A 24,797-nucleotide genomic window follows, 5' to 3' on the forward strand; every position below is an offset into this window, starting at 1 on the left:
AAAAAAAAAAAAAGAAATAATATTACAATGAGGATAGAAAAACAATAACGTAGTCCAATTCCCTGCCATTACATAGGTATGATAGAAATTGTATGCCTGTAATTTATATACATTTATATATGTTTCTGCTTCAATCCAATTTAAAGAACAGATGCTGCTCTGGGATAAATTTTTACTTTTACCTGGGAAATTTTTGTTTTTCAGAAATCTTGTTCTGAAGATAAAAATATGGCAAACATTTTGAAGTGTCTTTTCAGAAGACTAATATTCTGTAAATACTAATATTCAACATACTAGTTCTAGTAAATGCTCTTTAATTTCACTTTTTAAAAATTGTCCATCAGAGAGTTTACGGCATCTTCTAAGATAATTAAATATGCATGCTGAAGTGACATGTAATTTGATAATGACGGCAATCTGAGTTCATTTGGGTTATCATAGGAAATCTTTCTGTAGGATCTATTTCCTTTAAAATATATTTAAAACTAAACATACACATAGGTGACATATATATATGTCACCTGTGTGGGAGTGTGTGTATATATATATATATAGTTTCCTTACCCTGAAATATATACCTATGTGTGTATGTATGCATGTGTACACACACACACACACACACACACACACACACGCAAGCACACATGTATATATGTTTCAGGGTAAAAAAAATCATGTATATCAGGAGTTCCCACAGTTTATACTGTTTAAATCCATAAGCACAAGAATATCAGAAGATAAAAAAAGCTTGATCTTATACTGAACTCAGCAGTTCTGAATTAAGTATTCAGAATAAGACTTTCCTAATAGCCTCTTATCCTTTCATCCAAAACAAATAACTTGTAGTGAACAAGAAGGAAAGTATATTAACTTTATTAATTTTTTAAAGTTCCCTGAATATTTCCTGAAGGAAGATGAGATTCTAATTTTGGGGGTTGGAAGAGGAGGGTAGAGAAGTGGGGAAGAAGGAAAAGGCAAATCTTTGGTTCTTATTTGTAAGCTGTTTTTCAAGTGAAGTTAATTACACCTTTCATTCATTGGGAAAATCATTTTGGGAGAAGGTAATAGTGCTATAAAAAGTTAATCATCCAGTCATGAATTACTTTTAAAGCTACAAGATGCTTATTGCTGTACAAGCTTCCCTAGTTTCAATTCATACATTTATCATTAATTTATTCATAATTTAACAATTAGGTAATGCATGTCAGGGGTTGGCCTGGATCTTGGGAATGCAAAAACAAGGAATGCATGGGGGCTGAGAGCCTAAAGGGGAAACAAACAAGAGTGTGAAAACTGAAGTCCTTTCCTAGAGAAAGATCTGTGAATTATTATGAACTCACATTGCTAATTTCATTCATCAAATTAATATAGAACAGAATTACAAAATTCAACATAGTTTTAAAAGCAGGACTAACAACAAATTCACTAAAAATTTTTTTCATGAGTGAGTGGAACTATCCTGTGAATATGTCTTTAAAAAATATATGTATATATATAGTTCTCTTTTATTTGTATGTTCTGCTTTTTTTGTTGTTGTTGATGGGAAGAAAAGAAAGTCCTTAATATAGTGGCTCTCCTATCCTGGATTTATGCCTTCAAACTCATTCCCTGAGTTTCCTTGGCCATATTTTTTGTCTGTAGGATAGGGCTTCATCCGAGAGAGAGAGAGAGAGAGAGAGAGAGAGAGAGAGAGAATGTGCAAGCGCACGTGTGGGCGAGGGGGGAGGGGCATAGGGAGAGGGAGGGAAAGTCCCAAGCCAATTCATCACTGAGAGTGGAGCCTGAGTGCTCCACATGTGGGTACAATACTTGGAAAGCTTTCATTGCTTGGTTCTTAATGAGCATAGCCCTCTATAGAAACAGTTTGAAATTGATGGTGAATCCTTTGTTATTAAGGACTGTGCTTTAGGGCATGCCTCCTAGAAGTATTTTCCTAGTCTCCTGTAAGGAAGGTCTTGAGACCTATTCATCTCACAGGTCCTAGGTAAATTAAAAGTATCAGAGGAGGGACACCTGGGTGGTACAGTCGGTTGGGCGTGGGACTCTTGGTTTCAGCTGGGGTCTTGGTCTCGGCATCATGGAATTGAGCCCCACCAAACAATGAAAGCTTTCCAGGTAATAGCTACTATTGTGAAAGACACTCCGGTTGTGTTCTATAGACCCACCATAGAAACGCCTAGTTGATAATAAAAGATCACTCTAATTTGGTTCATTTCCAATTTGAGAACCAATAATTCTTTTGCCTACCAGCCTTATGACCTTGGCTTTAAAATCTCTAAGGCCTGGTTTGTGGTCTTTTCCCCACACCTTTTGGACCTTGATGGGATGGACAGACCCTGACACAAGAAGTTGCAGCCCACTTAGCTGAAGAGGCACATGCGGATTGTCATGTGGTTGCCATGGAGGTATTGTACCCACATGTGGAGCACTGCAGATAATAACAGTGGCTGTGGCTTCAACTCTCTCTTACAGCTCCTTGACAATGCCGTTTTAAAAGGATTAACTTTAAAAAGAATATTTGTATAGCACTTTGCTATTACTGAAAGACTTTTTTTAATTCAAAAAAGTACAGAAACCTCATACTGGATAGTGGAATGAGGATGTGGAGAAAGGGGAACCCTCTTACACTGTTGGTGGGAATGCAAGTTGGTACAGCCACTCTGGAAAACAGTATGGAGGTTCCTCAAGATGTTAAAAATAGAGCTACCCTACAACCCAGCAATGGCACTACTAGGTATCTACCCCAAAGATACAGATGTAGTGAAAAGAAGGGGCACATGCACCCCAATGTTCATAGCAGCGATGTCCACAATAGCCAAACTGTGGAAGGAGCCGAGATGCCCTTCAACAGACGAATGGATAAAGAAGATGTGGTATATATATATATAATGGAATATTATTCAGCTATCAGAAAGGATGAATACCCACCATTTGCAAACACATGGATGGAACTGGAGGGGATTATGCTAAGTGAAGTAAGTCAAGCAGAGAAAGACAATTATCATATGGTTTCACTCATATGTGGAACATAAGCAATAGCACAGAGGACCATAAGGGAAGGGAGGGAAATCTGAAGGGCATGAAATCAGAGAGGGAGATGAACTAAGAGAGACTATGGACCCCGGTAAACAAACTGAGGGTTTCAGAGGACAGGGGGGTGGGTATTAAGGAGGGCACATGTTGTGACGTGCACTGGCTGTTATACGTAACACCCAGTGAATCATTGAACACTACATCAAAAACTAATGATGTACTGTATGGTGACTAACATGACATAATTTTAAAAAAATAATAAATAAATAAGTAAATAAAAGAAAAAAAGAAAAAAGTACAGAAACCTCATATTGGATGGAGATGAAAATTAAAAATTCATTGCTATAATCATTGTTTAATTATTTTATTAATTATGATAATTATTTAATCATTAGATCTTTTAACTTTACAGCATCTACCTAGTTCTTATAGGGAGATGCCCCTTGGTTTTAGTAGTTAGCACATATATACTTGTTAGGTATTGAGAATTATTTATTTTGCTAGAGGCATAATCATACATTTTTAACTGCTAGACCTTCCTGATTAAAGCCTCAAAATTTACCTATAAAATATAATTCTATATTTGTCAATTATTTCTCAATAAAACTAAAAAAGAATATGACTCAAGGACAATCTAATAACGTATAGTAGAGTGGAATGCTGAAAAAGCACAATTCCCTGGCACCTGTGTTCATTTTAACAAAGAGTAAGAATGGGGGGGCGCCTGGGTGGCACAGCGGTTAAGCGTCGGCGTGATCCCGGCGTTATGGGATCGGGACCCACATCAGGCTCCTCCGCTGGGAGCCTGCTTCTTCCTCTCCCACTCCCCCTGCTTGTGTTCCCTCTCTCGCTGGCTGTCTCTATCTCTGTCCAATAAATAAATAAAATCTTAAAAAAAAAAGTAAGAATGGAAAAAGAATCTTGCACTCACTAATCCTTGTCTTTAGAAAATTTGAATCTCATTATGAACACTTCGTTCTACAGTTACTGGTTGATCTGAAGGGTCTGTATGTTAGAGGCCATGTTGCCACACCATTCTCTGTCTTGTAGTCTGTCCAGCTTGCCAGGGAGAAGGGACGGCAAGTAGGAAATATATTCTTTCAACTGCTCCTCAAGAGTTTTTTTTTTTTTAATTTTTTTTAAAGGTTCAATTTATTTATTTGAGAGAGAGGGAGAGAGAGAGAGCACAAGCAGGGGAGGGGCAGAGGGAGAGAGAGAAGCAGGTTCCTTGCTGAGCAGGGAGCCCGATGCGGGGCTCGATCCCAGGAGCCTGAGATCATGACCTGAGCTGAAGGCAGATGCTTCCTTTCACCTCCTGAGCCACCCAGGCGCTCCTCCTCAAGAGTTCTTGACTGTCAGCTCTTTCCTCTACCTGTGAAAGAGTCTCTTTCCTCTTCTGATATGATTATACTGTTGTTCTTCCCCATTTGCCCTTTCCTCAGGAGGAAAAAAAAAATACTGCATCGATGAAGAGATTATTTGTTCTAATGCTTTACAGTTTTTTTTGATGAGAACTGAATTATGGAATGTATAATGCTTTGAATGGTAGGGAAACTGCAGAGGCCACTCGCACAGCTGCCTACATCTACGTCTTATCTCCCCTCTAGTGGAGGAATTCTGCCTCAGAATTTTTCACTCTGGAATAGAGAATTTCTGCCAAATATTGGTACTGGTAATGGGAGAAAAAGTCCAGTTGAAAAGAAAATCTCTTATTCACTCGTTTCCAGGATGTAGTCCACAGGAATCTACAGTCAAAAGTCATGTAGCTAAAAAGATTTTGTTACAATAAATAATTATGAGTGATAGGTATTTTTTCTTTTTTATTGTGGTAAAATACACAAAAATTATGATCTTAACCATTTTTTAAAAAGATTTGAGAGAGCGCGTAAACATGAGAGAGGGAGAGCAGGAGCGTGGGGGGGGGAGGGGAGGGGTACAGGGATTCTCCCTTCAATTCTTTTAGTTTTTGCTTCATACATTTTGATGGTTTTTCTTTTCTTTTTTTTTTAAGATTTTATTTATTTATTTGACAGAGATAGAGACAGCCAGCGAGAGAGGGAACACAAGCAGGGGGAGTGGGAGAGGAAGAAGCAGGCTCATAGCGGAGGAGCCTGATGTGGGGCTTGATCCCGGAATGCCGGGATCACACCCTGAGCCGAAGGCAGACGCTTAACCGCTGTGCCACCCAGGCGCCCCTTGATGGTTTTTCATTAGGTACATAGAGGTTTATAACTGTTACATCTTCTTGCTGTATGGAATCTTTTTTAAAAATTGAAATGTAATTAACATGTGTTATATTAGTTCCTGTACAATATAATAATTCAATAATTCTATATATTTACATAAGAAAACAACTTTTTTTTTTATTTTAATAATGATTTTTTATTATATTATGTTAGTCACCATACAGTACATCCCCGGTTTTCGATGTAAGGCTCGATGATTCATTAGTTGTGTATAACACCCAGTGCACCATGCAATATGTGCCCTCCTTACTACCCATCACCGGTCTATCCCATTCCCCCACCCCCCTCCCCTCTGCAGCCCCCAGTTTGTTTCTCATAGTCCATAGTCTCTCATGTTTCATTTCCCCTTCTGATTACCCCCCCTTTCTTTATCCCAGAAAACAACTTTTCTAAAACTTAGTTTGGAAGAATCAAGAATTGAGGGGAAATTTACATTTTTGTTGCTTTTGTTGTTAATGCCATGAAGAATAACATCTGGAAAAAAAGTAAAATTATTTACCTAGCTTTAAAAGATACACCTAATTTCATCATAGCTGCAATAATTAGATTTGCTTTTTAAACCAGATTAAAAAAAAAATGTCTTTCATAGCTACCAGAAGCAGAACATGCCAGATAAATGTAAAATATCTGTGAATACATTCTTCAGAAACAAAGAATACTTCAGTGAAATGAGAATTCTCACTCTTCTCAAGAAACTAGGAAAAGAGCCAATGTGAATGTACTTAATGCCAGAGAATTATATGCTTAAAAATGGTTAACAGGGCAAATGTTATGTTATATATATTTTTTCACAATTAAAATAAATACATTCTTTAAAAAAAAAGTGTTCACTTAACAATTTAAAGGAGCAACTCCACACAGTGGCGGAACTCAACAGAATGAGAGGACAGCTCACTACACCCTCTGCTGGCGATACCCAAATGTTTACAAACAGTTGATAGTTCTCTGGATTACAAGAATAACCTGCATGATGGGAGGCAGAGATTCAAACTTCAGAAGGGTCAATAGCAAAAGATGTATGGCTTCAATGTGATCAGATAGAACCAATTTTTAATGTATGGAAAGTTCTATGTTTGTAAGCAAACAAATCACACACACACATACTGTTACAAGTTCAATAAATATTCAATTACTCTGTGAAATGTAAATATCATCATTCTATTTCTTAAAACAGAAAAGCAAGGTGATAGAGCATTTTACAATCAAATGGCTCAGGAAAAAAATTCCTTGTATTTGCAGCTTTCTGTAAATATGAGATTATTTCAAAATTTTAAAGATGATAAAAATGAGAATTAAATCATCAGCTCAGATTTCCTACCTTGTTTCTTTTTTTATTTAAGTACAATACTCTTATTCTCTAGGATAATATATTCTTTAACTAGAACATATCCTGAGGTGGAAGTATATCTGTCCTTTTCTCATGGGTAATGTAGTATATTTATTGTTATTATGAATTTAAATCCATACTAAAATTATTTCACCAAATAAACTGAAATTAAATGAAGACATATCCCAAAAGCACAAATAATAGAGCAAATACAAGATTAAAAAACCCTAATGAGGTACCAAAGACTAAGATTTGGAGAAAAGATCTGGCCACCAATTCAATGAATTAGTTAACACAGTGCCATTGTGAAACTATACACAAAGAGATGCCCTGATTCTGTTTTCTTTCAACTGTCCTCAAGAGGTCTCCACTTGACTACTGCACCGTTATTTTACATGTTCAAAGGTAAACTCAAACAAGTTCTTTTTGTTTTTAACCACATCATTTTTAGTAGAGATATCAACACTTTTATTTTCATTTATTCATTCAACATTCACTCAAGCACTTACTAAGTGCCAACTACATGCTAATTGCTGTAGATACTGAGATAAAAGGCATAGCCCCTATCTTCATGCTGTTGTCAGATGGGGAGGAGATTGCCCACCTCTAGCCATTTGCCTGCAACAGCTTCCTGGATAGTTTTCTTGCCTCCTTTCACACTGTTTAACACTGCCATACTCTTCTGGCAATCATGTCATTCTTCTAGACAAAGATCAATCAAATAAAAACTCTGCTTTTAAGATACAGACAATTATCTTCTTATTGTCCCTAAAACACATTAGCACCTACTTCCAGACTTCTTAGATATCTTTCCACTCTCTCCATCCTCCTACATTTGGAATGCTCTCTTTCTGTTCTACCTAAATCCCATTCATTCAAGATCCAGCTCTTCCGAGAGATTTCCCAAGATTCCTTTGGCCCACAATGCTCTCTATCCCATCTGCTGCACACTTTGTTTTCATTGCTAGGTCTGAAGTACCTTGGGGGAAGTAACATGTTTTCAAAGGTGAAGAACTTTCTCAGTAGATGGTGAGTAATTTTTTATGTCTATCAATGACTAAAAAAAGAAGATACCAGGCTTAAAAACATGAGAGGCTTTGGGTTGAACATGAAAAATATGAAAAATAACTTCCCAGGGGCACTTGGCTGGCTCAGTCAGTGGAGCATGTAACTCTTGATCTCAGGGTCGTGAGTTCAAGCACCACGCTGGGCACAGAGCTTGCTTAAAAAAAAAAAAAAGAAAAGAAAAAAGAAAAAGAAAAATAACTTCACATTGATTAATTTAAAAGAAAAGGGTCAGTACTTCCAGCTCCCGTTATTTTGGATTCCTCCACAGGGCAAGAGATTCCTACTGGTCATATTTTGGATATAACTGGCTCCCCACTAATAGGTATGAAACCTTAGAAGTCACCTTCTGGAGGTGGGATCAAGATGGTAAAGCAAGAAGATAGTGAGCTCACCTCCTCCCACACATGAAGGAGATCCACTGACTAACTTTATGGTGCGTGCTGGAGAAGCAGTGACCTGTTGTAATGTTCTCTGGAGACAGAATCACTGGCGGGCACTTATTTTTTACTTCCCTTCTACCTGGTTTTCCTGGCCATAGCAGGTGCCATTTCTGACACTCTCCATGGGCACCGCCAGCCCCATCCAACCTGCCCATCTAGCCCCTCCCACGTGGATCCCTGATCCACCACATCCCACAGGCACAGGCACACTCAGTCAGCACCACAGCCATTCCTAAGTGCTCCTGCCTTGAAGGGCCAGCCCTGCACCTAGAAGGCTTGCAACAGTCACAGCCAAACACAGCAGTCAGCTGTGCCAGAGAGCTGCCCAGCCTACCAGCATGCTTATGGCTATTGTGGCTACCCCACAACAGGAAGGTGTATACAGCCCACACAAGAAACACCCCTGAGGGACCTGCCTCAGGTGATCAGGGGTGTTTGTGCTACTGGGCCCCACAGGGTGACTTCTGCATAAAGCCAGTCTTTCAAAGCTGGTACATGTAACTGATCTAATACATAAAAACAAATAGAGAGTTAGGTAAAATAAAAAGACAGGAATATGTTCCAAAAGAAAGAATATGATAAAATCTCAGAAAAAGAACTAAACACGATGGAAATAAACAATCTACCAGATAAAGTTCAAAGTAATGGTCATAAAAAAGCTCAAGGAACACAGGAGAAGAATGCATGAACACAGCAAGAATTTCAACAAAGAAACAGAAAATATAAAAAGAACCAATTACAGCTGAAGAGTTCAATTACTAAAATGAAAAATACACTAGAGGGAATCAACAGCAGATCAGAATGTAGAAGAATGGATCAGTGATCTGGAAGACAGGGTAATGGAAATCACCCGATCAGAAGAGCAAAAAGAAAAAAGAATTAAAAAAAAAAAAAGATTTTGTTTATTTGACAGAGAAAGACACAGTGAGAGAGGGAACACAAGCAGGGGGAGTGGGAGAGGGAGAAGCAGGCTTCCTGCTGAGCAGGGAGCCCGATCCGGGGCTCGATCCCAGGACCCTGGGATCATGACCTGAGCCAAAGGCAGACGCTTAACGACTGAGCCACCCAGGTGCCCTGAAAAAAGAATTTTTAAAAATGAGGCTAGTTTAAGGGACAACATCAAGCATACAAACATTTGCATCATAGGGCTCCCAAAAGGAGAAAAGAGGGAGAGAAAGGGACAGAAAAACTATCTGAAGAAATAATTGCTGAAAACTTCCCTAACCTGGTGAAGGAAACAGACATCCAAGTCCAGGAAGCAAAAAGAGTCCCCAGTAAGATGAACCCAAAGAGACCCACACCAACACACATTATCATCCAAGCGTCATCAGTTAAAGATAAAGAGAGAATCTTAAAAGCAGCAAGAGAAAAAACAACTACCAATGTACAAAGGAACTCCCATAAGACTATCAGTTGATTTGTTAGCAGAAACTTAACAGGCTAGAAGAGAGTAGCATAATATATTCAAGATGCTAAAAGGAAAAAACTTCCAACCAAGAATACTCCACCCAACAAGGTTATCACTCAGACTTAAAGGAGAGATAAGGAATTTCCCAGAAAAGCAGAAGACAAAGGAGTTCATCAACACCAAACTGGCCCTATAATAAATATTAAAGAGACTTCTTTAAATGGAAAAGAAAAGTACATAGCTAGAGCTAAGAAAATTATGAAAGAAAAAAAATCTCATTGGTAAAAGTAAACATATAGGAAAGGTGGTGGATCAACCACCTAAATAGCTAGTATGAAGGTTAAAATACAAAATTAGCAAAATCATCCATATCTACAATTAGTCAAAGAATACACAAAATAATAAGATGTAAAATATGACATCAAAAACATAAAACATGGGGAGGGAGGAAGTAACGATGTAGTGCTTTTAGAATGTGTTTGAACTGAAGCAATAATTGACTTAAAATAGGTGGCTATATAGGTAGGATGTTATATATGAACCTCATGGTAACCACAAACCAAATACCTATAATAGATACCAAAATAAATAAATAAATAAACAAACAAACAAACAAATAAATAAATAAATAGAAAGGAAAACGTAACACTAAGGAGGGTCACCAAATCCCAAGGGAAAAGAACACCCAACATAGCAGCACCTAAATAAATAAAGCAAATATTAACAGACATAAAAGAAGAAACTGACAGTAATACAATAAAGTAGGGAACTTTAACACCCCACTTTCATCAATGGATAGATCATTCAGACAGAAAATCAACGAGAAAACATTGGCCTTAAATCACTCATTAGCCCAGATGAACTTCATAAATATCTGTAGAACATTCCATCTAAAATAGCAGAATAGATTTTTTTTTTCAAGTACACGTGGAATATTCTCCAGCATAAATCACGTTAGGTCACAAAACAAGTCTCAATGAATTTAAGAAGACTGAAATCATATCACACATCTTTTCCAACCACAACACAATGAAACTAGAAATCAATTACAAGAAGAAAACTGGGAAAAACATAAACACGTGGAGGCTGAAAAACATGCTATTAAACAACCAATGGATCAATGAAGAAATTGAGAGGAAATAAAAAAGTACTTAGAGACAAATGAAAATAAAAACACAACAGTCCAAAATCTGTGGAACAAACCAAAGGTAGTTCTCAAAGGGAAGTTGATAGCAATATAGGTCCACCTCAAGAGACAAGAAAAATCTCAAGACAACAATGTAACATCACACCCAAAGGACTAGAGAAAGAACAAAGCCCAAAGTTAGTTCAAGGAAGGAAATAATCAGAGTGAAAATAAATGACATAGAGACTAAAGTAAAAAAAAGAAAACATCAACATAAGTAGGAGGCAGTTCTTTGAAAAAAGAAACAAAATTGATGAGCTTTTAGTCAGACTCATCAAGAAAAAGAGAGGAACCAAATAAATAAAATCAGAAATCAAAGAGAAGTTACAACTGATACTACAGAAATACAAAGAATCATAAGAAACTAGTACAAACAATTATATGACAACAAATGGGACACCTAGAAAAAGAGATAAATTCCTAGACACAATCTTTCAAGACTGAATCGAAAAGAAATAGAAAATCTGAGTAGACTGATGACTAGTAATGAAATTGAACCTGTAATCAAAGAATTCCCAATAAACAAAAGTCCAGGACCAGATAACTTCACGGGTGAATTCTACCAAAAATTTATGGAAGAGTTAATCCCTATCCTTCTCAAACTATTCCAGAAAACTAAAGAGGAAGGAATGCTTCCAAAATCATTCTATAAGACCAGCATTACCCTAATACCAAAACCCAAAGACATCACAAAAAAAGAAAATTACAAGCCATTATCCCTGATGAATATAGATGCAAAAATCCTCAACAAAATATTAGCAAATTCAATTCAATGATACATTAAAAAAATCATACACCATAACCAAGTGGGATTTATTCTGAGGATGCAAGGATGGTTCAATATCCACAAATCAACCAATATGATACACCACATTAACAAAAAGAAGGATATAAATCAGATAACCATGTCAATAAATGCTGAAAAAGCATTTGATAAATTTCAATATCATTTATGAAAAAACTTTTAACAAAATGGGTATAGAGGGCACATACTTCAACACAATAAAGGCCACATATGACAAACCCACAGCTACCACCATATCTGATGGTGAAAAGCTGAAAGCTTTTCCTCTAAGATCAGGAATAAGATAATGCCCACTCTTGCCACTATTATTCAACATAGTATTAGACACAGTGATCAGACAAGAAAAAGAAACAAAAGACATCCGAATTGGAAAGGAAGAGGTAAAACTGTCACTATTCGCAGTTTGAATGGTACTATGTATAGAAAACCCTAAAGACTCCACCAAAAAATTATTAGAATAAATTAATTCAGTAAAGTTGCCAGATATGAACTCCGTATACATAAATCTGTTCCATTTTTATACACTAATAATGAACTGTCAGAGAGTGAAATTAAGAGAACAATTTCATTTACAATTGTATTAATAAGAATAACATACCTAGGGATAAATTTAACCAAGGAGGTGAAAGACCTATACTCTGAAAAATATAAGACACTGATGAAAGAAATTAAAGTTGACAAAAACTAAGTGGAAAGATAAACTATGCTCATGGATTGGAAGAATTAAGATTGTTAAAAGGTCCATACCACTCAAAGCAATCTACAGATTCACCACAATCTCTATCAAAATACGAATAGAAAATTTTCACAGAACTAGAACAAGTAATCCTAAAATTTGTATGGAACCACAAAAGGCTCTGATAGCCAAATCAATCTTGAGAAAGAACAAAGCTGAGGTATAACACTCCCTGATGTCAAACTATACTACAAAGCTATAGTAATCCAAACAGTAATGACACTGGCATAAAAACAGGCACATAGTTCAATGGAACAGAGTAGAGTCTAGAAATAAACTCACCATTATACAATTAATCTTTGACAAAGGAGGCAAGAATATATATTAGAAAAAAGACAGTCTCTTTAATAAATAGTACCAGGAAAACTGGACAGCTTACATAACAAAACTGGACAAATTTTTACACCACATACAAAAATAAACTCAAAACAGATTGAACACCTAAATGTGAGACCTGATAACTTAAAACTCCTGGAAGAAAACATAGGCAGTAAGCTCTTGGACACTGGTGTCAGCAATATTTTTTTGGATCTGTCTCCTCAGACAGGGCAATAAAAGCAAAAATAAACAAATGGGGCTGTATCAAGCTGAAACGTTTTTGCATAGGGAAGGAAAACATCAACAAAATGAAAGGCAACTTACTGAATGGGAAAAGATATTTGCAAATGACATAATTAATAAAGGGCTAATATCCAATATATATAAAAACCAAACAATTCAATTTGAAAATGGACAAAGGACCTGAATTTACATTTTTCCAAGAAGATACATAGATGGACAACAAACATATGAAAAGATACTCAATATCACTCATCATCAGGGAAATGCAAATCAAAACCACGAAATATCAGCTCACACCTGTCAGAATGGCTAGTATCCAAAACACAAGAAATAACAAGTATTGGTAAAGATGTGCAGGAAAGGGACTTGTGCAGTGTTGGTGGGAATGCAAAACAGTGTAGCCACTATGGAAAATAGTACGGAGGTTCCTCAGAAAATTAAAAATAGAACTACCATATGATCCAGCAATTCCACTTCTGGGCATTTATCTGAAAAACACAGTAACACGAATTCGAAAAGATATATACATCCCTATGTTCACTGCAGCATTATTTAAAATAGCCAAGATATGGAAGGAAACTAGGTGTCCATTAATAGATGACTGGGTAAAGAAGATGTGGTAAGTATATATATACACGTATGTATGTATATATGTACACACACACACACACACACGACAGAATATGTCAACTATTACTGAGCCATAAAAAAGAATGAAATCTTGCTTTTTGTGACATGGATGAAACGAGGGAGTATTATGTTAAGTGAAATAAGTTAGAGAAAGATAAATACTGTATGATTTCACTTATATGTGAAATCTAAAAAACAAAATGAGTGAACAACAAAACAGAAACAGACTCATAGATACAGGGAACAATCTGTTGGTTGCCAGAGTGGAAGGATTGTGGGGATGGGTGAAATAGGGGAAACAGACTTCCAGTTATAAAATAAATAAGACACGGGATGCAATGTATAAACAGTACAGGGGACAGAGATAATACTGCAACAACTTGTGTGGTGACAGGTAGTACATAGATTTATCACGGTGATTACTTTGTAATGTACATAAATGTTGAATCACTATGTTGTACAACTGAAAGTAATATAATATTGTATGTTGACTACAATAAAATTTAAAAAGTCACCTTCTTTACAGACCACCATTCTATTCCATTAAAATCTCCCTGTAAAAATGAAAAAAAAAAAAAAATCTCCCTGTAGAATTCACTCACGGTGTTTGCACTTCTAAAGTCAATAAAACACAATGGGGAAAAAAAGACAAAAAAAAATTTGAAACAAACAAAAATTGGTAACAAATATTATATGTATTGCTTGAATTGACTGGGGACAATATAAAAACTGTCCTGTGTGGTTTAAATATTCATTTGCCTTTTTAAAAAAAATAGCACAATTTCTGGATCTTTGAAGCCATATTATTGTACAATACTATAAATTTCTGACCTTACAAACAATTTCCTAAAGGTCATTCCTTTTCTCTTTACTTTATACAATTCTTAGCTTAGAGTTGGTACACACAGGAATAAAAGAACTCTACTATAATTAAAATGCTTATTTTCTAAATTTAGATCTAAAGTACTTTGTTTCCTATCACCACTATTCACCTTAAAAAAGATGTCTTGGGATTTCAGAGATTTCAGTATATTTCTTTTGTTCATTTTTATTTATTGTCTTATAATTTTATTAGTTAACTCATATGAGAGAGCCATTTATAGGTCAAATCGTTGAATATTGAATGCTGTATGGTTTAGTCTTATACTCACCTTCCTGGTTGTTCCCAATTAAGCAAAGTGGGTTACAACACAATCAGCAATGCAATGAGTTCACAAACATGCACAAGGAAGACTGGCATTAAGTGTCATCCATTTAGCTTTTTTACCAAAAAAAAATATACAACCGGATTTTTAGCTCTGTGATCATGTTATCTTTTTATGCTTATCTTTTGAGAAAGACAAAGTATTGGCAGAATTGTCATAAAAAGGGGCCAATGTAGCATGAATACATTGTTTTTTAACTACAGTAAAATGTATATAACATAAAATTTGCCATCTTAACTATTTGTAAGTGTGTATTAAGTACATTCCCACTGTTGAGCAACTATTACCACCATTCCCCTCTAGAACTTTTTTCTCTTCCAAAACTTTAACTCTATACCCATTAAACAATAACTCCATTCTCTTCTTCCCCCAGCCCCTGGCAATCAACATTCTATTTTCTATCTCTGAGAATCTGACTACTGTAGGTACCTTGTGTAAGTGGAAACATACAATATGTATTATTTGGTGACTGGCTTATTTCACTTAGCATAATGTCCTCAAGGTTTATCCATGTTGTAACATGTGTCAGAATTTCCATCCTTTTTAAGGCTGAGTAATATTCCATTATATGTATATACCGTAATTTGTTCATCCATTTATCTGCCAGTGGACACTTGGGTTGCTTCCATCTTTTGGCTATTGTGAATAATGTTGCTATGAACATGGGTGTACAAATTTCTCAAGACTCTGCTTTTGATTGTTTTGGGTATATAACCAGAAGTGGAATTGCTAGATCATATGGAATTATATTTTCAGTTTTTTGAGGACCTGCTATACTGTGCCATTTTACATTCTCACCAACAGTGCACAAGGGTTTCAATTTCTTCATATCCTCACTAATACTTGTTATCTTCTGTTTTTTGGATAGTGGCCATCCTGATGAGTGTGGTGATATATCTCACTGTAGTTTTGATTTGCATTTCCCTAATGATTAGTGACACTGAACATCTTTTCATGTACTTATTGGTCATTTGCATATCTTCTTTGGAGAAATGTTCTTTACCCATTTTTTAATTGAGTTATTCAAAGGTTAATTTTATGTGTCAACTTGGCTGGGCCACAAATTCCTGCGCCCAGAAATTTGGTTAAACATTATTCTGGGGGTGCCTTTGAAGGTGTTTCTGGATGAGATTAACAGTTCAATAAGTAGACTGAGTAAAACAGATGGCCCTTCCCAATGTAGGTAGGCTACACCATTCCATTGAAAGCCACTGAAGGCCTGAATAGAACAAAAGGCTGAGCAAGGAAGAATTTGCTCCCTCTGCCTGTCTTTGAGCTATGACATCAGTCTTTTCCTGATCAGGCTCAGGCTCAGACTGGAAGTTAGACCATCAGCTCTCCAGGGTCTCCAACTTGCAGATCTTGGGGACTTCCCAGCTTCCATAATTGGGTGAACCAATTCCTTATACTAAATCTATCCACATATTTCCTACTTTCTCTGGAAAACTCAAATACAGATTTTGGTACTGAGAAGTGGGGTGCTGCTATACTGAATACCTAAAAATGTGGAAGTGGCTTTGGAATTGGGTAATGCCTAGAGGCTAGAAGAATTCTGAGGTGCCTGCTTGAAAAAGGTAAGATTGTCATGAAGGGAGTGTCAATGGCAATTCTGGTGAGAGTGCAGAAAGAAAAGAGGAGGGCTGGCAAAAAAGCCTTCCATCTTCTTAAAGAATACATCATAATCATAAACAAAATGTTGATAGAAATACGGGCAGTAACGTCCATTCTGATGAGGTCTCAGATGGAAATAAGGAACATGTTATTGGATAACAGAGAAAAAGCAATACTTGTTATAAAGTACAAAAGAACTTCGCTGAATTATGTTCATGTTCTAGTGTTCTGTGAAACGTATAACTTGTGAGTGACGGAATCAGATATCTAAGCTCAGGAGATTTTTAATCAAAGCACTGAAGGAACAGCTTCTTTTCCTTCCAACTGTAAATAGTAAAATATGAGAAGAGAGAAATGAATTGAAGAAGAAGTTGTTAAGCAAAATGAAACAGAACTTAGAGATGTGGAAAATTCCCTATGTTGTAGAAAAATGAGAAAGCATGTTCAGAAGAAAGGGTGTGGTGATTAAAGTGGGTGTGAACCATGGACCTCTCCACAGCCATCTCCACAGAAGCCAGGAATAGAGATGGGATTTATACTAGCAGAAACACTGCCAGCTGGGACTGAAGGAAGCAAAGAAAACAAGATGGAATGAAGGAAAGCTGTGAATATACATTATCCGTCAAGAAAAGGGAATAAAGATCCCAAAGGCGATTCAGAGATCATCAGGACTGCTACTCCAAACACAGACCTAGAGTGCAAGGGCTGAGGGGCAAAACTGCCTTTATGCTGGTTCTGCTGCCCAGCACAGTGTCAGATAGATGGGTCCTTGCAGAATGACAGATGGGTGGCACTTCAAGGGAGCCAAAGGTGCAGGGCTGCCCTGCTGAACCGTGGAGATGACACCACCACTCCAGTGGGTCTTGAAGGCAGGACAACTGCCCCAGTGGGTCCCCAGTGCAAAGTATCAAACCAAAGAGTGTTATTATTGAGCCTTAAGATCTAATGGAATTTGCCTTGCTAACTTTTGGATTAACTTAGGGCCTGTCACCTCTTCTTTCTCTCATATTTTCCTTTTTGGAATGGGAACGTTTTTCTAAGCTTATCTTACCACTGTGTCTTGAAGCACATAACTTACCTGGTTTCAGAGGTTCATAGCTGGAGAGAAATTCTGCCTCTAATCTCACCTGATACAGATATTTTTTAAAAAAGATTTTACTAATTTGAGAGAGAGAGAGCATGAGAGACCACAAGCAGGGGGAGGGGCAAAGGGAGAGGGAGAAACAGACTCTCCACTGAGCAGGAAGCCTGATATGGGGCTCCATCCCAGGACCGTGGGACCATGACCTGAGCCGAAGGCAGATGCTTAACTAACTGAGCCACCCGGCGGCCCATGATTTAGATGAGATATTTAGATGAGACTTTGGACTTCAGACTTCGGAGTTGATGCCAAAATGAGTTAAGACTTCTGGGGTTACTGGGATGGAATGAAAATATTTTTTATGTGAGAAGGGTATGAATTGGGGGGCCAGGGTGGAATGTTATGAATTGAATATTTGTGTGCCCCCCCCCCCCCATCCATATGTTGAAGCCCTAACCCCTAATGTGATGGTATTTAGAGATGGGAGCCTTTGGGAGGAAATTAGGGTTGGATGATGTCATGATGATATCACGGGGCTCCCATGACAGGATTCATGTCTACATATGAAGAAGAGACCACGGCATCCTCTCTCACACAACCGTATGAGGACACAGCAAGAACACAGCTGTCTGAAAGCCAGGAAGAAAGCTCTCACCAGGAACCAAATCTGCCAGCACATTGATTTTGGATTTCCTTGCCCACAGAATTGTAAGAAATAAATTCCTGTTGTTTAAGCCACTCAGTCTATCGTATTTTATTATAGGACCCTGAGCTGAATAAGACAGGCTGTTCTTCTTCTATTGTGTTTGAGTTGTAAGAGTTCTTTATATATTCTGGACATTGACCCCTTATCAGCTATATGATTTGTAAAAGTTTTGATGTAGACTAATTTATCTATTTTTGTTGTTGCCTGTGAACATCGGTTTTTAAAGACTTCATAGTTTGGGCTAATTATATTAAATGATTACTTTTAACCTAAGGCTTTCCCAATAAATGGCATTTGGTTAAAATAAGAGATAATTAGTGCAACATATTTTTTATTATGTGGAATTGGCATTAGTTTTAAATATAATGCTGTTTACTATTCAATTCTCTACAACGCACCACAATTGAGCCCGCGAACTGAAAAGATGAGTTCAGGGAGGCTCAGTGAAATGGTGCTAACTCACTGCTGGTTTATTCTGTGGTAAGTGATGGGGATGCAGAATAATCTGTAGTAGTCAGGCACACACAAAAAATCAATCTCTTACAGACCATCTAGCTGTAGATGCTGCATTATATATAAGGTGCATTACTGGCACTTAAAAGAAGTTTCTTTGCTTTGACTCAGACTAAAGCAATTAGATTTAGAAGGAGCCTGGGAAACATACTAAATGTAAGAAATTACAACAGGCAAGTAAATTTTAAAAAACGGGTGCTACCAGGTTTTTCTTCATTCCTTCTTGGTATAAATGATCCTTTTCTTTTAAACAGAAGATGCCTACAAAAACACTCTGCTAGTCCTATTAATGATTTATTGCCAACAAATTTAAAAACAGTGGTCTTTATGGTTCTTAATGGCTTGACAATTCAGGACTGTGAATGAGAGTAAACTTGCATTGCCTCATCATTATGTAATTTTTGGAACAACAATTATCCCAGTAGATGCCAAGTCAATATGTAAAGCTTGAAGTTAACCCAACGATCTTTACATCTGGCCTAGTAGAAAATTCAGAATCTTTTGGAATCCTCTTTTCACTCTAATGGGAATAAGGTTATGGTGCCTCTGGTGATCATTCAGCTAAATTTTTTTTCTGGGTTTCTATCTCTAAGCACTATGCAAAAGAATGACGCTTCACTGTCAGATGTTCCCCAAGAGAGAGTGAGAAATTAAGCTTCAAGCCAAATTTTTCATGTTAACCAAGACAGGAAAAATACTGTCAATAAACCTCAGTTATTGATGAAAAGGAACTATTTTTATATAAACTTGTAGTTTACAAGAGTGGTATACAGCAACAAACACTTCATAATTCATTATTAAGGAAGCATTCTCTTTAGCCAGGTTCTCCACACTGAGCATGCTTCTTGTATACTTCCTCTGTATCATACGGAACGGTTCATGCGATTGTGTTCAGAGGATACAAGTTTGGTAGCATTTAAATGGCCATCCTGAACTTACCAGAACTGTATCTTGAGGAAAAAAGTTGATTTATAAACCATTTAAAGGAGATAACAAAAATATTTATATACTTCCTAAATATCTCACAGAATCTTTTTCTTTTTTCTTTTAATGACAGCAGATATTGGTACCCTTTTAACAATACGCCCACTACTCTGTGAGTATTCATTGTATTTGAAGGACTGGGTAAGTTACTCAGTATATCCTTTGTATTTAGGAAGTGAAATATTGACCAATCTATAAGAATTTAAATATCTATCAAAATGAATGATAAACCTAAGTACAAAACTGAAGGCTGAAATGTTCAGTTGATATTTTCCTAAAAGGTAATGAAAATTTACTTTTTTATTATTCAAGATAGTTCTCTAGACTTGGGTAAAAGTTGGGCCAATATTGGCATACCTGCACTTTCTTAAAGCAATCTACCATTTTATGTATGTATGTATGTATGTATGTATAATTGACATACAACATTATATGAGTTTCATGTGTACAACATAATGCAATCTACCATTTTAAATCTCTGAGTCAGTAACTGGATTCTTAAGAGACCAATTAAGCTTCTTGGGAAACCAGGATAAGCTAATCTGAAAAGACTAAGAAAGAATTAGAGAAAAAACATTAACTACAGAAATGCTATAGAATATAATGAACAAACATACCTCCGGGGCTGTGACCGGCATTCCTCCTCCCCACTGTCTGCCTCCTGCATAGACAGGAAAATGATAAAAAAAATAAATTTAAAATCTGAGGTCTCATATCATAGTATCAACGATAAAATTTTACTAAGCTTTACATGTAGGAATATTTCACTCATCTGTGCACTTGAACAAATTCTCTCCATAAATAGCAACTTAAACCAACATGGAAGGCTGATATGTATCAGAATTTATTTCTGGAGGAAACTTCAACAATAGCCGACAAATTTCATTGATAACAAAATGCCAAAAGTTAAAAGAATTACCTCTGAAAACCAACGAAAGATGTTATGCCACTGTTATGCTACTTCAGATTCAAAATGAGTGGGCATTCTGATTGCCACCAACAAATCTCATTGAGATGATCTATTAATAATTCTGATCCCCAAAGAACAACCTAAACAATGAGCCACTTCACAAAGTGCACACGATCAAATCACGAATAGAATCACCCTCAACACAAAGGCTACTAGTTACTGAATATTTATAATGTGCCAGGCTCCTTGCTCTACACTTCAAGTACACTGTCCTACTTATTACTCATAAATTTAGAAGGCTGAGGGGTGCCTGGGGGGGCTCAGCTGGTTAAGTATCTGACTCTTGGTTTCTGCTTGGGTGACAATTTGGGGGTTTTGAGATCGAGCCCAGCACTGGGCTGCACGTCCAGCGCAGAGTCTGCTTGGGATTCTCTTTCCNNCTTTCCCTCACCCTTGCCCCTGCCCTTGCTTGTGCATGCTTTCTCTCTAAAATAAACAAACAAACAAACAAACAAACAAATAAAACCTTAAAAAATAATTCAGAAGGCTGATGGTACTATATTTCTCACTGATTCACACACACACACAGAGCTTAGGATAAATATAGTCAGTCAATGATAGCTCAATCAATGAAAAAGCACTGAATCATAGTTTAATTGCAATATTTATTTTTTCTTAGTGGCACATAATTGAGGGTGTTATAACATGGCAATTTAGATTCAATGAAGTGTGGATTTTACAGATGAAGAAACTGAAATTCACAAAGAGGAACTAAGTAAGTTGCCCAAGGAAACTCATATGGTGAAGCTAGAATTAAAACTGATAAAATACTGCCTCCTAACACATTGAAAAAGCATATCATTTACTCCTCCCTGGCCTAGGTGAGGTCATATAAGTTATTACACAGATTTTCACGTACACAAGAATATTGACATAAAGGAAAAGTGAGAAAAGATGTGAGAATTAATAATACTAAGGTGCTAAGATTTTCCTTAAGTTTGTTCCCTGACATTTTATATTTGTTTTTTGGTCACTTTTGCTCTATTTGGTGAATATCAAAACTGGAAGACAAAAATAATTTCAAACAGTGTGTACTGTCTGCCACTGAGCCACCTACATTTTCGAGTTTATGGAACCAAACCCATTCACCTCTACATCATTCTGTCTCCATTCCTGGTCAGCTACTATTACTTAAAACTCTACACTTTAATTCTCATTTTATTTTTGTTATTGATTTCAGGCATGCTTATTATTTTCCACAAAGGGAAGAAGGCAGCAAAGATTCTACCCACAGAGAGAAGACAGGTTAAATGTCATAGTGTGCTAAACTATTTGCCTGTAGGGGAGGTTTTAGGTTCAGAAGTATTCCTTTTAGGGATTGAAAAGAAAGGTGTTAAAAGGAAAAGAACTGATTGCCTCCAGAGTCAACAGAACCCAGAAAGTTTGCAAGAAAGAAAATGAAAAGATTCAGATAAGCAAATGTAAATGTTAGATTTTGAGGCCCAAGGGAACTATAATATACAGAAATGATTTCCTGGAATGTCATTTAACAAAAGTGCTTCATTATTGTTATTACTGGTTAACAGAGCTCAACTTCGTAATGTATTCTTGCCATATTTTTTAATTGTATGAAAACTATATAAAGGGTACATTTAAGAAAAATGTAAGTTATGAGGTGCAATAATACAATGAATATCTGTGAACACTTAAGAGCTAGACTAGTACGGGGGCACCTGGGTGGCTCAGATGGTTGAGCATCTAACTCTTGGCTTCGGCTCAGGTCATGATCTCAGGGTTGTGAGATCGAGCCCCATGGTGGGCTCTGCGCTCAGCATAGAGTCTGCTTGAGATTCTTTCCCCCTCCTACTCCTTCCCCCTCAGCGCCTCACCCTGTTCACATTCTCTCTCTAAAATAAATAAAATCTTAAAAAAAATAACCCTTAAAATAAAAAGAGCTAGACTAGTACTGATACCTTTGCATCTGTGTGCTTATTACCTATCTCCATTCTTATCCTTCTCCCAAGATGTGACTACTATCTTGAATTCTAAGTTTATAATTTTCTTGTTCTCACTCTACCATAAAAAATTTCAAACATAAAAAAAGGTTGAAAGACTGTATAGTGAATCTGTATATTCACCATATGTATTCTACCATTAATATTTTATATACTTACTTTATCACATATTAATTTGTCTGCCTTTCCATCAATCCATCTTGTTTTTGATGCATTTCAAAGTAGGTTACAGACATCAGTACATTTACCATTAAATGTGTATAATTAATTAGAATTCAGTATTACAGTTTTTGCCTTTTACAGTAAAATTTATATACAATGAAATGCACAAATCTTTAGTGCACCATTCAATGAGTTTTGAAAATGTATATATTTGTGTAACTAAAACTTGTATCAGGAAGCAAAACATTTCTATCACTTCAGAAATTTTTCCTGTACCTCTTCTCAGTCAACACCTGGCACCACCCACCCCTAGAGGTAACCACTGTTCTGATTTTCCTATCACAACTTCCCCACCCCCAAATTAGCACATAGCATATAATTCCATTTATATGATTCCACTGTTCATATAAATGGAATCATATAGTATGTACTCTTTTGTGCGAGGCTTCTTTTACTCAGCATTGTTTTGAGATTCATCCATGTTGTTGCATTTAACAGGAGCTCATTCTTTTTTACTCCTGAGGATTCCATTGTATGAATATACCACAGTTTGTTTATCTCCTACTGATATATGTGCTTGGGGTGTTTGAATTTTTGTCTGTTATGAATAAAGCTGTTATATGAACATTCCTTTGGTTTTTTTTTTTTTAAGATTTATTTATTTTAAAGGGAGAGAGAGCACACGAGCAGGGGGCGGGTAGAGGAAGAGGGAGAGAGAATCTCAAGCAGACTCCCTGCTGAGTGTGGAGCCTGATGCAGGGCTTGATACCAGTACCCTGAGATCATGACCTGAGCTGAAACCAAGAGCTGGAGGCTTAACTGACTAAGCCACCCAGGAGCCCTCTTCTGTGTTTTTTTTTTTGTGGAAATATGTTTTTGTTTCTCTTGGGTAATGCGATAGATGCATGCATAGTTTTATAGGAAATTGCCAAGCCTTTTCCCAGAGTGCTTGTAACACTTTACACTTATCAACAATGTCTGAAAGCTGCAATTACAGTTTGTTTAGTAATTTTCTTCTCCAATGGTTATTGTTTTCCATGTCCTCAGAAACTTTTGCTTACCCTTTAGTCACAAAAATACTCTACCATATTTTTTTAAATGTTGCACAAGGTATTTTCTTCCTCCTCCTCTTCTTCTTTTTTTGAAGATTTTACTTATTTATCTGAGACAGAGAGAGAAAGAGAGCGAGAGAGTGTGCATGAATGGGGGCAGGAGCAGAGAGAGAGAGGGATAGACTTGGGGCTCGATCCCACAACCCTGAGATCATAACCTGAGCTAAAACCAAGAGTTATGCACTCAACTGACTGAGCCACCCAGGCGCCCCTACTCTACCATACTTTTTAGCAAAAGCTTTATGGTTTTATATGTAAGGTCTATGACCCATCCTGAAAAAATATTTGTATATGGTGTGAGCAGGAAGTTCATTTTTTTCCACATGGATATCTAGTTTCAAGTACCATTTGTTGAAGACTTTCCTTTCCCCATTGAATTACTTGGCTCCTTTGAAAAAAAAAATCAAATGATTGTATAGGTGAAGTCTACTTCAGGGTTCTTTATTCGGTTGCATTGATCTATTTGTCAGTCTTTATGCCAGGACCACATTATCTTGACTACTGTACTTAATTAAGTTTTGAGGGAAATATAAATCCTCTAACTTGATTCTTGTTTTTCAAGATTGCTTTATCTTCTAGTAAGACTTTCTGTCTTGAAATCTACTTTATCTGATATTAATATAGCCACTACAGACTTATTTATGCTCACTGTTTGCAAGACATATTTTCCAATCTCTTTATATTTTAAAGACTGTCTCTTATAAACAAAATATAGTTGCATCTTGGGGAGCCTGGCTGGTGCATTTGGTTGAGTGCCCAACTCTTGGTTTCAGCTCAGGTCACAGTCTTGGGGTTGTGGGATTCAGCTCCGCATTGGGTTCTGTACTCAGTGTGGAGTCTGCTTGAGACTCTCTCTCTCTCCATCTACCCCTCTCTACCCCCCTCCCAACACTCTCTCTCTCTGAAATAAATAAATAAATCTTTAAAAAAATAAAGTCGCATCTTCCTTTATCTATTGTGACAATCTTTGCCTTTTAATTGTAGTGTTTAGTTCAATGACGTTTAATGTAATTTGATACAGTCAGATTTGGGTCTATACTGTTACTATTTATTTTCAG

General features: G+C 36.7%; 1 protein-coding gene across 1 annotated transcript in view; it reads right to left on the minus strand.

The window, feature by feature from the left end:
* The window catches only part of SSH2 (slingshot protein phosphatase 2), a 239,943-nt gene that overhangs the window by 123,812 nt on the left and 91,334 nt on the right, over positions 1 to 24,797 (minus strand). Inside the window, 1 exon segment of the mRNA XM_040641086.1 lies at positions 20,158 to 20,201. Coding sequence (XP_040497020.1) covers positions 20,158 to 20,201 — 44 coding nt within the window.

The sequence above is a fragment of the Ursus maritimus genome, unplaced genomic scaffold (genome assembly GCF_017311325.1).
Source record: "Ursus maritimus isolate PB19 unplaced genomic scaffold, ASM1731132v1 scaffold_24, whole genome shotgun sequence".
Taxonomy (NCBI): Eukaryota; Metazoa; Chordata; class Mammalia; order Carnivora; family Ursidae; genus Ursus; species Ursus maritimus.